The sequence below is a fragment of the Uloborus diversus genome, chromosome 6 (genome assembly GCF_026930045.1).
Source record: "Uloborus diversus isolate 005 chromosome 6, Udiv.v.3.1, whole genome shotgun sequence".
Taxonomy (NCBI): Eukaryota; Metazoa; Arthropoda; class Arachnida; order Araneae; family Uloboridae; genus Uloborus; species Uloborus diversus.
In genome coordinates this window covers 110056580-110071632 of record NC_072736.1, presented here as the reverse complement: position 1 = coordinate 110071632, position 15053 = coordinate 110056580, and the positions used below count along the sequence as shown (strand labels likewise).

At 32.6% G+C, this 15053-nt stretch overlaps 1 protein-coding gene across 1 annotated transcript in view; it reads left to right on the top strand.

The window, feature by feature from the left end:
• The window catches only part of LOC129224919 (recQ-like DNA helicase BLM), a 35620-nt gene that overhangs the window by 4581 nt on the left and 15986 nt on the right, over window positions 1-15053 (top strand). Inside the window, exons 4-8 of the mRNA XM_054859467.1 lie at window positions 1316-1444; window positions 1560-1609; window positions 1752-1819; window positions 1902-1986; window positions 7822-7967. Coding sequence (XP_054715442.1) covers window positions 1316-1444; window positions 1560-1609; window positions 1752-1819; window positions 1902-1986; window positions 7822-7967 — 478 coding nt within the window. The remainder of the gene's footprint in view (window positions 1-1315; window positions 1445-1559; window positions 1610-1751; window positions 1820-1901; window positions 1987-7821; window positions 7968-15053) is intronic.

Below are 15053 nucleotides of genomic sequence, written 5' to 3'. Positions count from 1 at the left end.
CCATGCTTTTAATTTATTTTTTTTTAAATCATCCAAAATGTATTTCAAGAATTCAATTAAGTTGAGCCATTAAATTTAGCTTAAAAAATACAATAATCTAAGAGAAAGTTTTGAGCTGTTTGCACAGCTGTAACCCCTCGTTATATCGCGCTTTTCGGAGGACAAAGAATGAAATTTAAACAAGATTGAACTTTTAAGTAAATTTTCACTGTCAGAGAGTTAAGAACATCAAATGGCGAATGAAGACGATCTTTCTGAGCTACCGGGAGATAAGAGTGAACATTCTAATACCCTCTTATTCCCAATAGACTTTCTAATCCATTTGACTTGCTGTAGAAAGGATGTGAAAAGTAAAAGTAACTACATTGTTTACAGAAAACACTTTTGCCCGTCCAGATCATTCTTTGATGCAAATCCTGGTCTATGCAAGCACAAATCTTTTCTGTACTAAAAGAAGAGCATATGTTCTCTTCTACATGGGCTAGTATGACACCTGCTCGATGTCTCTCACTCATTGTAAAGGCAATGTATCAATACAAAAGAAGATGCTAAGTAGTTTACAGACTATCTTAAACTGAAATATACTGCGCTGTTATGTATATTTGGATGACAGGAATTGTGCTGCTGCTTTTCCAGCAAATTTAAAAGAATAGCTTCCTTTTGTTCATTGACAAAATAAAGAAGAAATAAACCTTCTCTGAGCAATACCATATGTTTTCAGAAATGGTTTCAAACTTACAGCAAAGTTTTTTTTTTTTTTCTTATTTTAGGCTTTAATATTTCGGGAGACCCAAGAAAGGAGCGATATATCTGAATGAGCAATGTAACAAGGTGCGATATAACGAGGGGTTACTGTATTTTGCATTGAACATTACAAAATACTGATTGTTTCGCTCCAAAAGTGTCAGTCAGTTACTTGTGGAATTGCCCGTATAAGATTACTTCACAATGTCTGTCAAATTGAGATGCAACGAAGCTTTGGACTTACCAAAGCAACAACTACTTCACCGAACCTCCGAATCATTAACTGTGGTGATTCAACCTGTAACAATTTATGGCGTGAATATCCTTTTTGCAATTATTGGGTATAGGATCAAGAGTAGTTGCCTTTTCATTTTCATATTGGATCGGAGAAAACTAAGGAAAACTGTCAGACAGTTTGATGGACATTTGGGAATTTAAAAGCAACTGCCTCAGAAAACATTTAAGTTAAAAATGTTTTTAAAAAAGTGAAAAAAGAATATTTTGCTTGTTTACAAATATTGTGAGTTTTTTAATCTTTTTATGTAAACATAAAATATATTTTATGATTTAGATCTGATTGACAGTTTTGAAAATGAAGATTTCTGTGATGAAGACATTGAAGATGATGTCATACTGCCTACCTTTAGGAGAAAAAGCTCAAATAAGATACTTAGTGATGATGAAAATGAAGATTCTGAATGTAAATTTCACTTTCCATATAAACTATACTGAAAATTCTCTGATACACACATATATGTTTGCATTGTTTTAGTCAGTTATTTGTTTTTAAGTTCAAACTTTTTTTCATTATTTAGCTTTGTTGAAAGATGTTTGTTCAATGAACCTCAAGCCTAAAACAGTTAAGGTAGAGATCCATTTCAAGTGCTGAAATCTTCATAATGTTTTTGTCTTTTATTTATTCTTTGTCTTTTGTGTTAAAAAATATTATTCCCTTGTTAGCTCATATTTTATTTTTTGAATTAATTAATTAATTATTTTGTTTTCAGGTCTCAGATATCAATTGCAGGTCAAATGATGACATTAAAGAAAACGTTTCTTCAACTGTTTTACCTCTGTAAGGAAGCATTGAATTCCTTGAACCTGATCATTTAAAATGCTAACTATCTTTTGTCTCATTGTCTTGATTTGTATTTTAGGGAAAACAAAACGAATTTTAATTCAACATGTCAAAGCATGTTCAATTATGAACAAAATCTTTGTCAACTGCAAAAGAAAATAAAGGTAATTATGTGTTAGTAGTTTATTTATTTTATTTTATTAAAGTCTGGCTTGAGCAACTTCCTTCAAATGAATGAAACAGAATGCATGCCTTGTTCCTTTAATTTGAAAGCCAGTAATTTTTATTGCATGCGGGAATTTATTTTAAACTGAAAAATGTTATAAATTTCATGGCAACAAAGAGTCATTTTTCAATAATTAACAAATACAGTAATTTTATTTTTACTTATTCCGTTAGTTTTAATTTACTTTAAGTGTTATTAAAATCTTGTGTTTCTTCGGATTTCTGAATTCCTATCATTTTTGTTCTTCAAGTTTGTGTGAGTTCCAGTAAGGGTTTGCTTACTTTTTGAATTGCAATTTAAAACCTGTCTATGCATTGTATCTAAAGAGTCAAAATTGTCTTGTTTGATTTTATTAATAGAAAGATATTTTTTACAATATTAATGCTATGCAACCACCCTAATCTGTTTTGGAAGTTTTTCTTTCATTTAAGTTGGTGGTTTTTCCTTTTTCTGAAGAACAAAACAAAAGTTTCACCACTTTCCCGTACTTCAGAAATAATGTCAGGAATTTGCTGCTTCTGCTAAAGAGGAAACAAAGTTATTTGCTGCCATTTATGCCATTAATGGCAATATTATTGCCATTTTTATTGGTTTGTGAGTTCTCTAAAAGGAACAGAAATAAATGATATTTGATTCATCAGAAAAATCTCAGTAATAGTTTCAAATGGATTTGTAATGGTACTTTTTGGCCACATATTTCCAGCTTCCATGGAAGTACATGAAATACACCGCCAGCTCAGTCAATTCCAGCTGAGGACTGCAGTTTTGTGCTTATTAGCACTCATCAGCCCGGCATAGGAGTGACTGAGCTGGAGGTGGAACACCTCTGAAGGAAGTCTAGAGTGCCAAACAAACTGGCAGCTAATACAAAATTAGCACTGCCCAGACGAGTGACCGAAACAATGGTTCGGTTCAACAACAGTGTTGAACAGAGTTCACGACGTCAACTATTCGAGTAACATTTAGTAGACCTCAAGGTTTAGAAAATTTTCAAGTGGCCAATGGCCACTAGGCTCAAAAAGCTTGGTGGCCACCAGTTTTACCAAATTTCGAAAACAGCGCTGTAGTGCAAGAATGGGGGTGGAGGAAGGGGGGATTTCGATTTGTATTTTTTGAAACAAATATTATGAAAGTGATGCTAAAGGAATGCTAACAATAAATATAAATTATATTACTCATGGAAATATAAGAGGCATATGGTGAAGGTTGGGAGCTCCTGAAGCAAATGGTTCATCCCACTCATTTTAAAGTTTATAGGAAAAAAAAAATCATTAAGCCAAAAATAAAGTAGTGTACACAGTACCATGGTCCCACAGTGAAAAAAAAAATTTTTTTGGCATAAAAATATTTAACTACAAACCTCCTCCAGTAATATACAATTTGGCATTTACCAAGAATATATATCCAAAAAAAAATCATTCTTTTTGCATTATTTGAACTAAGAGTATGACCAAACATGGCGACTACGTTCCAGACGCAGCGTCGCCATGTTAGGATGACTATGAAGGGAAAACAATCAAAGGACTGACTATTTGGCTTATATTTTAATCTGATGCGATTGAAGATTAAAAAATTACAACTGTTATTCGAATAAATAGAAACTAGCCCCCGTTGTTTAAATGATTTTCAATGGAACGTATTCCTAATCGATCGCGAGTATTACTGTTCACATGACAGTAGAAATATAAGATATAGTTTATAGAAATATATTTTTTTTCTTTCTTTTTTTAATGATGTTAGATTTATAATGAAATGCGGGATTTAGAGGAAAACATGGAACTTTGACTATGGCAAAGGAATGATAAAACAGGGTGCGGGGGGCTTTGTGCAGTCAAAAGCAAGTTGCCTTTTTAAGTTTTAAATTAATTTTTTTTTTTTTCCTATTTTGACGATTTCAGAATAAAGGCTGTTTGAGTTAATTGGAAAGCAAATAGGATCGGAACGACTTTTGAGGATTTATGTAAAAAAACATACATAATGGTGTGTTTTTTTAAAGAGCTAAGTATTTTCATACTTTCAGAACAAGATTTAAAGCAAAATATAAAACTGTTTTAGAAAAAGAATTTGAAAAAAGTACAGGGTTCATACACTTTTGGTTAAAAAAAAATTCCCTTTTATTTTTTTAGAAAATTCCAGGTTACTCGCTTCACTCAAAATTAAATTTAAGTAACAATATTTTCAAAATAGTCAAAGTTGTTCAAAGTAGCAATGTGTAGAAACTGAAACTTTTCCACTTGTAAAAAAAAAAAAAAAAAACTTGGATTTTTTAAAAAAAATTTCTGTTACAAGTTAAAAAAAAAACATTTTGTTAAAAATTGTTTTAATTTGTTTACTATTTGTTAAAAACTATTTGTAAAAATGTACTTTCAACTTATTTTAACGTTTCTTTGATGCCACATGTCAAGCATATTAGCGTTTTGCTGTAATCAGCAGCAATCTTACTCCACTTTTGGTTTACTATTCTTTTTATTTTCCTATTAGTATGTAACACAAAACATATTGAGCAAAGTACAAAGCTATTTTTCAGTATAAATATGATTAACTTGTTGCATCGATGGGCATACCATATAATGCATTCTAACAAAAGTCAACATCCATCGATCATAAGCCAATGCCAATAATCATTTTTTTTTTCCTTTTGCATATAAAAGAAGCTTGCATTAAAATTAAAAATTTTCTTTTTTGCACATTTACTTTCAAAGAACAATGCTTTCAATAGACATTGAGATAAACATCTAATTATGTTTTTGTGAATTTTTGTCTACTTCCATCTCGCAAACGACCAAATATGGCGACGAAGTAAAAAATTTAAGATAATGAGTAGATTTTTGAATTTGTAGCATAAAAGTAGTTATAAATAATAATTTATCCTTAAAAAACTACAATTATAAGACAAAATAGTCAGTTTTTAGCACATAAGCGTCAAAATCAATTAGAATTTTGAAAAATGTTCTGGAGATAAAATTTCGTATTTTTCAAGAAAATAATTACAAATTACCCGGGAAAAAAGGGCACATTTTGCGTTGTTATCAATAATTTGCATTGCAATAAATATCCAATGCCATTTTCGGAAACTTTGGCACTTAAAAAGTTTTGTGTACTGCCATCTTTGGAATGACCAAATATGGCGGTTACGACAAAAATTAAGAAAAATTTTTTTTAATTTGTAGCATGAAAACAATTTAAACATAATAAATCTTCATGAAACTACATTTCAGTTGAAAAGTTTTTAGCACATTTGCGTCCAAGGCAATGAGGATAAGATTAAGTTTCAAGAACAAAAATTTCCATTTCTCAAGAAAATTACATATTTAAAGTAAAATTTAAAAAAAAAAACCAAGTTGCAGCACATTTTGCGTTGTTTTTATTAGTTTACAGTTAAAGAAAACATCCAATTCTGCTTTGTTTTTGGAATCTTAGGCAAGCATCGTGTGTACTTCCAGCTTATGAATGACCAAACATGGCGACTACGTTTCATTCGTAGCTGAAAAGACTTTTCGATTAAAAAACGATTTTCTCAATTGACCCTACCATCCGCAGGCTTGTGCTTTAGAAGAAGGAAAATGTTCTTCTCCCGTTAAATTTGTGCATAATTCCTGTTCATCCTAGGAAATTTTTTCTTTGGAACTATTGAGGGGCAAAAATGGCGTCCGCGGAAGTTTTTTTTTTTTTTTTTTTTGTTCGCCTTTTTTATTTTATTGCCAGCGTCATTTTGCCTCAAAACTTTTTACTTTTTTTTTCAGGAAACATCGATAAAAACGAAAATTAGAACTCAAGGTACAAAATTCCCAGGAAAAAAATTTTTTGGGGGCAAAATTTAAAATTTTCCTGACTTTTCCCAGGACAATTCCAGGTTTCCCTGGAGCGCACGAACCCTGTAATTTAATAACCATATTTTCCTGTGTATTATTGGCGGGCGGCCTATAATCTGCAGGTTCTAAAATGGGCCTGAAGAAAAAAAATTCCTATAATCCCAGGTGTATAATACGATGTAAAAAAATAAAGTTTGAATTTAATATACCATTTGAGCAACTAAACTAAAAACGTGAAAAGGTAATTACTTTGAAGGCATAATCAAAACTTATCTAAAATATAATCTAAAATATAATGATTTCTTCTTGAAATCATGATTATAGTAAGCTAATTACTTGAAAAATAGAGTCAAGACAAAGGAGCAAACGCTCTGATCTTGTGCAAATGGCTTCCTAATTCACTGTATTTTGGCTTATTTTACATTGCCTGAATCGCGTAAGAGGAACATTCAAGCAACGTAAAATAACCAACATTCAGGCAGGCAGTGAGAAAGGACATGTAAGCTTTGTAAAATAAACAACATTCAGTCGGAGTACGGTCTCTATCGGTGAATCCTTACTGTACTGATGCATCTGTGGTGTGGAATTATTTTTTCTTGGGATCTAAAAAAAAAATAACCCCCAAAAAAAAGTTGGCGACTGTAGAGATTTTTTGGGGTCGCCAATTTTGAAAACTGAGTCGCCACGTGGCGAGTGGCGACCGTAAATCTTGACCTTTAACATTTAGGTAAACAAATGTCCAACCAATAAACTCTTTTCTCTTTTGGAATGATTCCTCTGAACAACAGCAAAAAAATGTTAAATAAATAGAATGATTCCACTGACACATTTTTTATTTATCGTTTGCCAAATTTAACTTTCTTTTTTCCAATCAAGCTTATTTTCCAACTAATGTATTGGAAATAAATCCTTCTATTCTACTGGATGCATTACCAGTGCTTGAGAAATAATGCTAGGAGAGTGATTTTTTTAGGACAGGAGTGTGACATTTTCCATATAATTTGCCTGTTACGTAGGCAATTACGTGTTATATTTAAGGTAAATAATGTAATTTTTGTATTTTAACCTCTTAATTCAAATTTTTTCATTTATTTAAAACAAAAATATTGTCCAGGAGGATGACAGCAAAAATGTTACATACCCTATTCTTGAACTTCAAAATGTTAATGAGAACAGCAGACAAATCATAGTAACAAAACACTCAAGGAATCCAACAAAATGGGGATAATAAACAGTTTTACAGTACAACAGATTAAAAATTCCATTTTATTATTTATAATAATTGAGCTCATTCCTATGACAAGAGAATGACATGACAAACTGGGGACAAAGTTTAAAACTATGTACCTTGGTGATTTAAATAGTTTAATTTATTTAAAGATTGCTATTTTTTACACCTTCAAGTATGCTCAATTTTGTACTACAAATTGAATTTGTGGAATGTTGATATAAAATTTTTAAATAATTTAAGTAAATTTAAAAAACAGATGGGGATACGCCAAAAGTTACTTTCTCGTTATTTGAAAAGTTTTGTAGAAAAATCTAAATGAGTTATTGTTTTAATAAGAGTAGAATAACATCAGATACGTTATTTCTAACTATTAAAAAAATGAAAACATTCTGAGTTAAACAATTTTTGTGTTAGGCTGCAGGGACATAATATTGTTGGGATTTTCTAGAATCCCCCATATATTTGTCACAAGCTTAATTCATATTTAATAAAAAAAAGTGACTGATTGAGTTTTGTTTATAGTCCTAATAATGCATCTTTTTTTTCCCCTAACTTTCATACTTAGCAACAAAATTTATTTAGTTAATATACTCATGTGGATGTTGATTCTTAATTTTCCGTAATAATTGTCTTGATTATCTAGTTTTATTTTTTTATTTATTTTATTAATTTTTCAAAATTATGAATCATTATCTGATGTAATTTATTAACTTTTTCAATTATTTTGCAGCAATCTACTAGTTCGGAACTACAACCTGTATTATCTTCTCTGCATGAGCTGAATATAAATATTATGACAAAAATATGTGATACTATTAAGAATCAGCCATCTTTGCTTACTCAAAACAAAGATTTGAATTATCTAATTAACATCAGGTAAATATATATATCCTTTTTTACTGTTCTTAATATGTTATAGGTATAGTTATTCAAAATTAAATTATTTTTGTTTCCAAATCTTCAAAAAGAGTCATCCCACTGTACAGTTCCAGACATATTATGTGCACAACATCAAAAGGAACTCAGTTCAATATTAGTCTTTCAAATCATAGACAAATTAAACAATATTAAACACTTCTTCATCATGAATTAAACATAAAAAAGTGAAACCTATCATATGGCTTCAGCAAAGCATGGTATAAAAATAAATATGATAGACTTGTTATTCAAATAATATACAATCAAACCTCGGTATCACGACACTCCAGATGTCACGTCACTTTTCCAAAGTTCTAAACTGATGCCATATAATTTCAATGTTATGTGGTTCCTTATTTTACGACAGTTTTTTCGTGCAACTCCGGTTATGTTGACCTAACATATTGTGTCTAACTTCCGCAAGGAAGGTAAACACCAAGTTTAGCAGATGCCTTTCTGTTTCACATTTCTGTAGCTATCAAGTGAATGAAATGTCAGAATTCAAGTTGTAAGGCTAAATCATTTTATTTATAAATCCAAATAATTAGCAACTGTAAATTAATTTTAACATAAATAAATTGTATAAACAAGTATGGGGGATTTCAATACTACTCAAAACATCCTTCATGTTCCAAAAGAACATCTTTTCAAAAAAAACATTTGGCACCCTAACATAAATTATTCTAAAAATGTTTCAAAAATTTTAAGTCCCTTACTCTCATGTCGAAATTCTAAAAGCCATCCCCTAAGTGCAGGACGTCGCCTCAACAGCGAACGATCCTTTCAAAAATACGACTATCGTCAGTCGAAAATGAGAAACGCAAGCAATGCAGAAGAAGTGATTTCCTTCTCATTTCCCCTTGCTTATATAACACAGCACACTCAATGCATGTCACGCCGGATATGCGTACGTAAGAGCTCAATCTGGATGTTTCCAGAGCATTCGATTTGCCGCGGAGCTATCGGGAGATTACATCACCTCCGCTCGTGCTCTGACGTCACATCCTTCTTCCTGACGAAACACGTCGTTCGAAGTCGTTCTGATGTTTACACGTTGATTCTCCCGATACTCGATTTGAAACAAGCGTCCTTTAAGGGACAAGATTAACAGCCTTTTCATTATTAAAGAAATACAAGTGAGTAAAAACATTTACACTTAGTTTACACTTAGCTTTCAAAATGAATTGTTGAGAATATTTCTCAAATAGACATTTTTAGTTATCAATGCCCTCCCTTCTCGACAATTCATTTGATCTCACATATTTATTTAATTTCAAGCATTATCTGATTTAAATTTCAAAAAAATTCCCACTCTTCAAAAATTTCTTTAAAAACAATTATCACTGAAAAAATTAGTAAATTTTTAAATCTAAATCTCACGTTAGTTAATTTTTATCGTCTCAAAAATTTGTTAGTTTCAACATTTTGTAAAAACAAACACTTAATATTCTTCTTGAATTTAAGCAAAACAACATTTGCACATTACAACAATAATATCACAAAAATAATTGTTAAAGTCCTATAGAAATCCTAGAGAAAAAAAGTTCAACTAAATTCACTCAAAAAATTCTCAGTCACACATTTCTTCACATTTTTCCTTTTTTTTTTTGATCGTATCTTGGGGTTCACGTCTTCTCAAAATGTCACTTATCTAAAAAATCACGTAGTTGACAAAAGCTCATGTGGGTGGACAGACATCAGATTTAATCTGAAAAATAACGATAAAAACCACAAGTAACTGTTCTAATATCAGCAATTTAACAACAATTGTATAATATGTATAATCATAATAAACAGTTTTGAATATAAGCTCAAGCTTCATTTTTGATCAAAAAATAAAAAAAAATAGGAGTATATAAGCTCATTTTTACATTAATTTAAATTGACAATCCATATGAAAATATTTAACAAAAACATATAAAAATGACTTTCTGCACGTGTTTCTCACAAATGACTGCTTATCATCGAAAAAATGATTATCAAAAATTACAAACACTTTCTACAATAGATTAATCACTTGAATTGAAAAAAATTTCTTGAAAAAATTTTAAATCGTTTTGGGTTGGTGGCTTTGTGAAAATATCTGATAAGTTAGATTTACTTTCTACATAAGAAAAAGTAAAAATATCTTTAGCAGTCAAGTCACGAATGAAAAATAATTTCACATCAATATGTTTACTCCTGTATTTTTATGAACTTTAAAAGTTTATTTTTCAAACATTCTTCCAAAATTCTGTCAAACCACATTGTTTCTTTTGCCGCTTCTGTCAATGCTATGAGCTCCGATTCCATGGTTGATAAACTAACACTCCGTTCTTTAAAAGTTCTCCATTCAATAGGAGCTTTGTCTAACATAATCATTTGACCCCCCAAAGAAGTTCTGTCATCTTTATTTGATGCGAATTCTGCATCTGAAAAAGCTACTATTTGGATTTTACTGCATTTTAATTTTAATTTTAAATTTCGGGATTGATAAACATATCCAAACAATTTTAAAAGCCCATCCCAATGACGTTTCCCTGGGTTATTCTGAAATTGACTAAATAAATTTACAGTATATGCAATGTCTGGTCGTGTTCTATTGGCTATAAATGCTAAACATCCTAACAAATTGCAAAAAGGAAACTTAGTCATTTCAAACTTTTCATTTTCTGTCTTAGGACAGTCAGAATTAGAGTAAACAATGCCTTTACTAATTGGAAGAGAGGTAGATGGGAATTTGAATTTCTTAAAACGATTATACACTTCTTCTATATAGGAAGTTTGATGTAGATACAATTCCTTTCCCATTAATTCAAATTCTACCCCTAACAATTTCTTTGTACTTCCCAATACCTTCAAATCAAAATGCTTACTTAAAGAATTAATTGCACTGTTTATATGACTTTCCTTTTTACCAAAAATCACAATATCATCAACATATACAAGCAATAGAACATTAGGATTAAAATATACACAATTACATGATTCAAATTTCTTAAAACCAATTTGTGATGAAACTTGATATAATTCATAAAACCATAAGCGTCCACTCTGGTGTAACCCGTAAATAGCCTTATTTAATTTACAAAAATAATCTTCCTTTCCTTTTGTTACAAAACCAGGAGGCTGGCTCATATATATCAAGTCATCAATTGGAGCGTATAAGTAAGCGCTCTTTACATCACACTGTATATTTAACCAATTTGCACGTGTAATTAACAGAGAAAAGAAATCTAATTATTCCAAAATTACATACTGGGCTGTATGTCTCATCAAAATTTTGGTTTTTGATCTGATGCATGCCGTTCGCAACCAATCTGGCCTTATAAGATTTAACGACCCCTTTCTCATCTTTCTTTAAAGTGTAAACCCAGCGAGACCCTACTGGAACAACATTTTCCGGTAATTTTGCCAAATTCCAGACTTTTCGGCTATGCATAATTTCTAGCTCAGTCTCCATTGCCTTTTACCATTCATCACTTTCTTTTACCTTTAAAGATTGTTTGTAAGTCCTAGGGATTTGAATTTCATTTTCTAGTCATAAATTCTTATTGTTTTTCCTTGAGCTTACACACACATTATTTACTTGCCCCTCTGTTAGATCTTTCCCTTTAAAACTAAACTCATCTGGATCGTATTTTATATCTTTTAATTTACAATACTTTTCAATGTCATGTTTAGATCTTAACCTTTTCTTTTCTCCTCTCTCATAATAATATATATCATTCCGTGTGCTATCTGGTCTTTTCACTACTTTTCGCATCCAAACTGCATCGCGTAGGTGTAAACCCCTTTCACTGTCAGAATCTTCAGATTGAGAACGTGTTTCACTTTCCCCGCTAGCAATCGAGCTTTCAGAATCTGTCAAATCTGAACTCTGCTGTTCATTAGCCGTTTCATTCTCGCTCAAGGTTGCAGGCGGAAGTGCCATGGGCCATGATAGAACTCGTTTCTCCTCCTCATTTGACTCATTTTGAAAATCAGTTTGGAAAAAATAGTTTTCTTTGAACGATACATTTATTGATTCTAGTATTTTGTTGCTGTCGGGCAGATAAATTCTATATCCTTTTCTATTAAACGCGTAACCTATGAGAACACCCTTTTGTGCTTTTAAATCCAATTTCTTTCTTAATTGTTAGGGCACACCAACAAACAATATTGTTCCGAAAGCGCGGAGATGCCTTATAGAGGGTTTTCTCCCCCCATAAAGTTCAAAAGGGGTTTTAATCTGATTGGCATGGCAAACCCTATTCCAAGTGTACGTGAAATGTTTCATTGCCTCTGGCCAAAAATTCTGAGGTAAACCGCTCTCCTTTAAAATCACCTGCGTACTATCTGCAATTGTTCTGTTAGTTTTTTGCGGTCCCATTTTGTTTCGGAGAATAGAAATTGGTTAATTCATGATGAATGCCTTTCTTCTTAAAAAAAATCATCTAACTCATGGTTTACGAACACAGTCTCGTTGTCTGTCCTTACTGCTTTGACTTTCTTTCCCAAAAAATTTTCCACTTTTATGATATGATTCATCAAAATTTCGGGTACTTGGCTTTTAAACTTTATAGGGTATAGAGAACTTTTTTTTTGAAAAATCATCTATAACAGATAAATAATAACGTTCTCCATTTCTACCCTCAACATTGCAAGGCCCCCAAACATCACAAAAAAGCAAGTTCAACGGACTGTCTGACTTTGTATCCCCAATAGGTTTAAAACTCACTCTTCTGAATTTTCCTATTTTACAAGTGTCACAATTAGTTTTAACATTTTTAAATTCTGTTAAACCATTAACAGCTTGTGAACTCCCTGTCTTTTGGATACATTCTGTATTTATATGTCCGAAACGTTTATGCCAGGTTTCAATATTTATATGATTGGACTCTAAAAAAGTATTTTCATTATCAGGCAATTGGTTCGATTTTACAGAATCAACAATATATAAACCATTTTCTAAATTTGCTTTAAAAATCATTTTACAAGTTTTATCTAGTACTTTCACGGAGCCACCACCCCCTTCAAATTTAGCACCTCCCAAATCAAATTTGGGTCAGGACAATATATTTCTCCTTAACCTTGGTGAATACATGACATTTTCTAAAACAACAGATATATTTCCAAAACAAACTTTAATTTCCCCGCTGCCTTCAATGGGAAAAGTCTGTTTCTTGACTGCTACTGCCATTTGTACATCCGTTAAGGGAGAAAATGTCCTAAACCAGTTCTGGTTATGGGTATAATGATGACTGGCCGCCGTGTCAAAAATCCATGTCGATTCCTTTACCCCTACTTCATTTAAATTTGCCTCTGATAAGAAAAAGGATCTATACTCACATCTGTCAGTCGATGGAGATCTCCACCAGTCCGGTGTATTTCTATATCTAGCTCCTCTCCGTCGACGATTCCTTCCTCGTTGGTTCGATCTTCCTCTAGAATTTCCATGTCCTGTGGTGCTTCCTCTTTCGTTGACTGGACTTGGGGACTGATTCGTCGTGGGATTTTGTTGCCTCAACTCTTGACAATCCTTTCTGAGATGTCCAATGCTGTCACATCTGTAACATCGCTGCCGATTTTGAACTGTCATCACCTCAAGCCACTCCTTAGTTTTCGTCTTCAAAACCATGCGGTTCTCTTCAATCACAAGATCCACTACCAGTTTTTCGACTTAAAATCCAGGTCACCCCTTGTAAGCATTGCTTGGACTAGAAGATCATATTCTTTAGGCAAGTTCTGTAAAAGCTGGAAGCAGATACAATCTTCTGGATATTCGGGATAAGTTACCTTAATTCGATCAAACAATGGTTGTAAACGGGCCGCAAAAAGGGAAATATTTTCATTTCGCTCAGGTTTTGAATTTTGCAGTTCCATTAACAGTTGCATCCGGGCGCATTTGTTATCCGGGTAGAAAAACAATTTCAACTTTTTCCATGATTCTCGGGGATCTTCGCAATTTTCGATAATCTTCCTAAGTCGTTGCTCAATATTTAAAAATATCATCGAAACTGCTGCTCTCCTCCGAACATGGTAATCCTTAATATCGGCTTTTGTGAGTCCTGCCTCTTTGTTTTCAATCGGTTCTTCTTCCTCACCATTTACTATGTTCCAACAGTTCCGGTCCGTTGCAAAAGAACATCTTTTCAAAAAAAAACATTTGGCACCCTAACATAAATTATTCTAAAAATGTTTCAAAAATTTTAAGTCCCTTACTCTCATGTCGAAATTCTAAAAACCATCCCCTAAGTGCAGGACGTCGCCTCAACAGCGAACGATCCTCTCAAAAATACGACTATCGTCAGTCGAAAATGAGAAACGCAAGCAATGCAGAAGAAGTGATTTCCTTCTCATTTCCCCTTGCTTATATAACACAGCGCACTCAATGCATGTCACGCCGGATATGCGTACGTAAGAGCTCAATCTGGATGTTTCCAGAGCATTCGATTTGCCGCGGAGCTATCGGGAGATTACATCACCTCCGCTCGTGCTCTGACGTCACATCCTTCTTCCTGACGAAACACGTCGTTCGAAGTCGTTCTGATGTTTACACGTTGATTCTCCCGATACTCGATTTGAAACAAGCGTCCTTTAAGGGACAAGATTAACAGCCTTTTCATTATTAAAGAAATACAAGTGAGTAAAAACATTTACACTTAGTTTACACTTAGCTTTCAAAATGAATTGTTGAGAATATTTCTCAAATAGACATTTTTGGCTATCAGGTTACGACGATGCTTCGAGCTGCGCAGACTGGATCAAATATTTCTTTGCAATCGAAAAATGTTCAGTAAAATAATGAAGACATCTGGAAATATTTGTTGTAGGAACTTCAGACTCTGACTAGAGATTTGACCAGGCATGACGCCTTGAGAATGGTGGTGGGGGGGGGGGGGAGTAGATAAGTTCTGAAAGGTACAGGTTTCAGATTTTGACAAGAGGGACAATAGAAAGGAATTCAAAGCAGGTGGATTGCAATTCTGTGTGAGGAAAGCAGCAATAGAAGAGAAAGTCCATAGCTACTGTTAAGCTGTAGGTGGTCACAACAAGCTTCTCCCATGAGAGAAAAAGAGATAA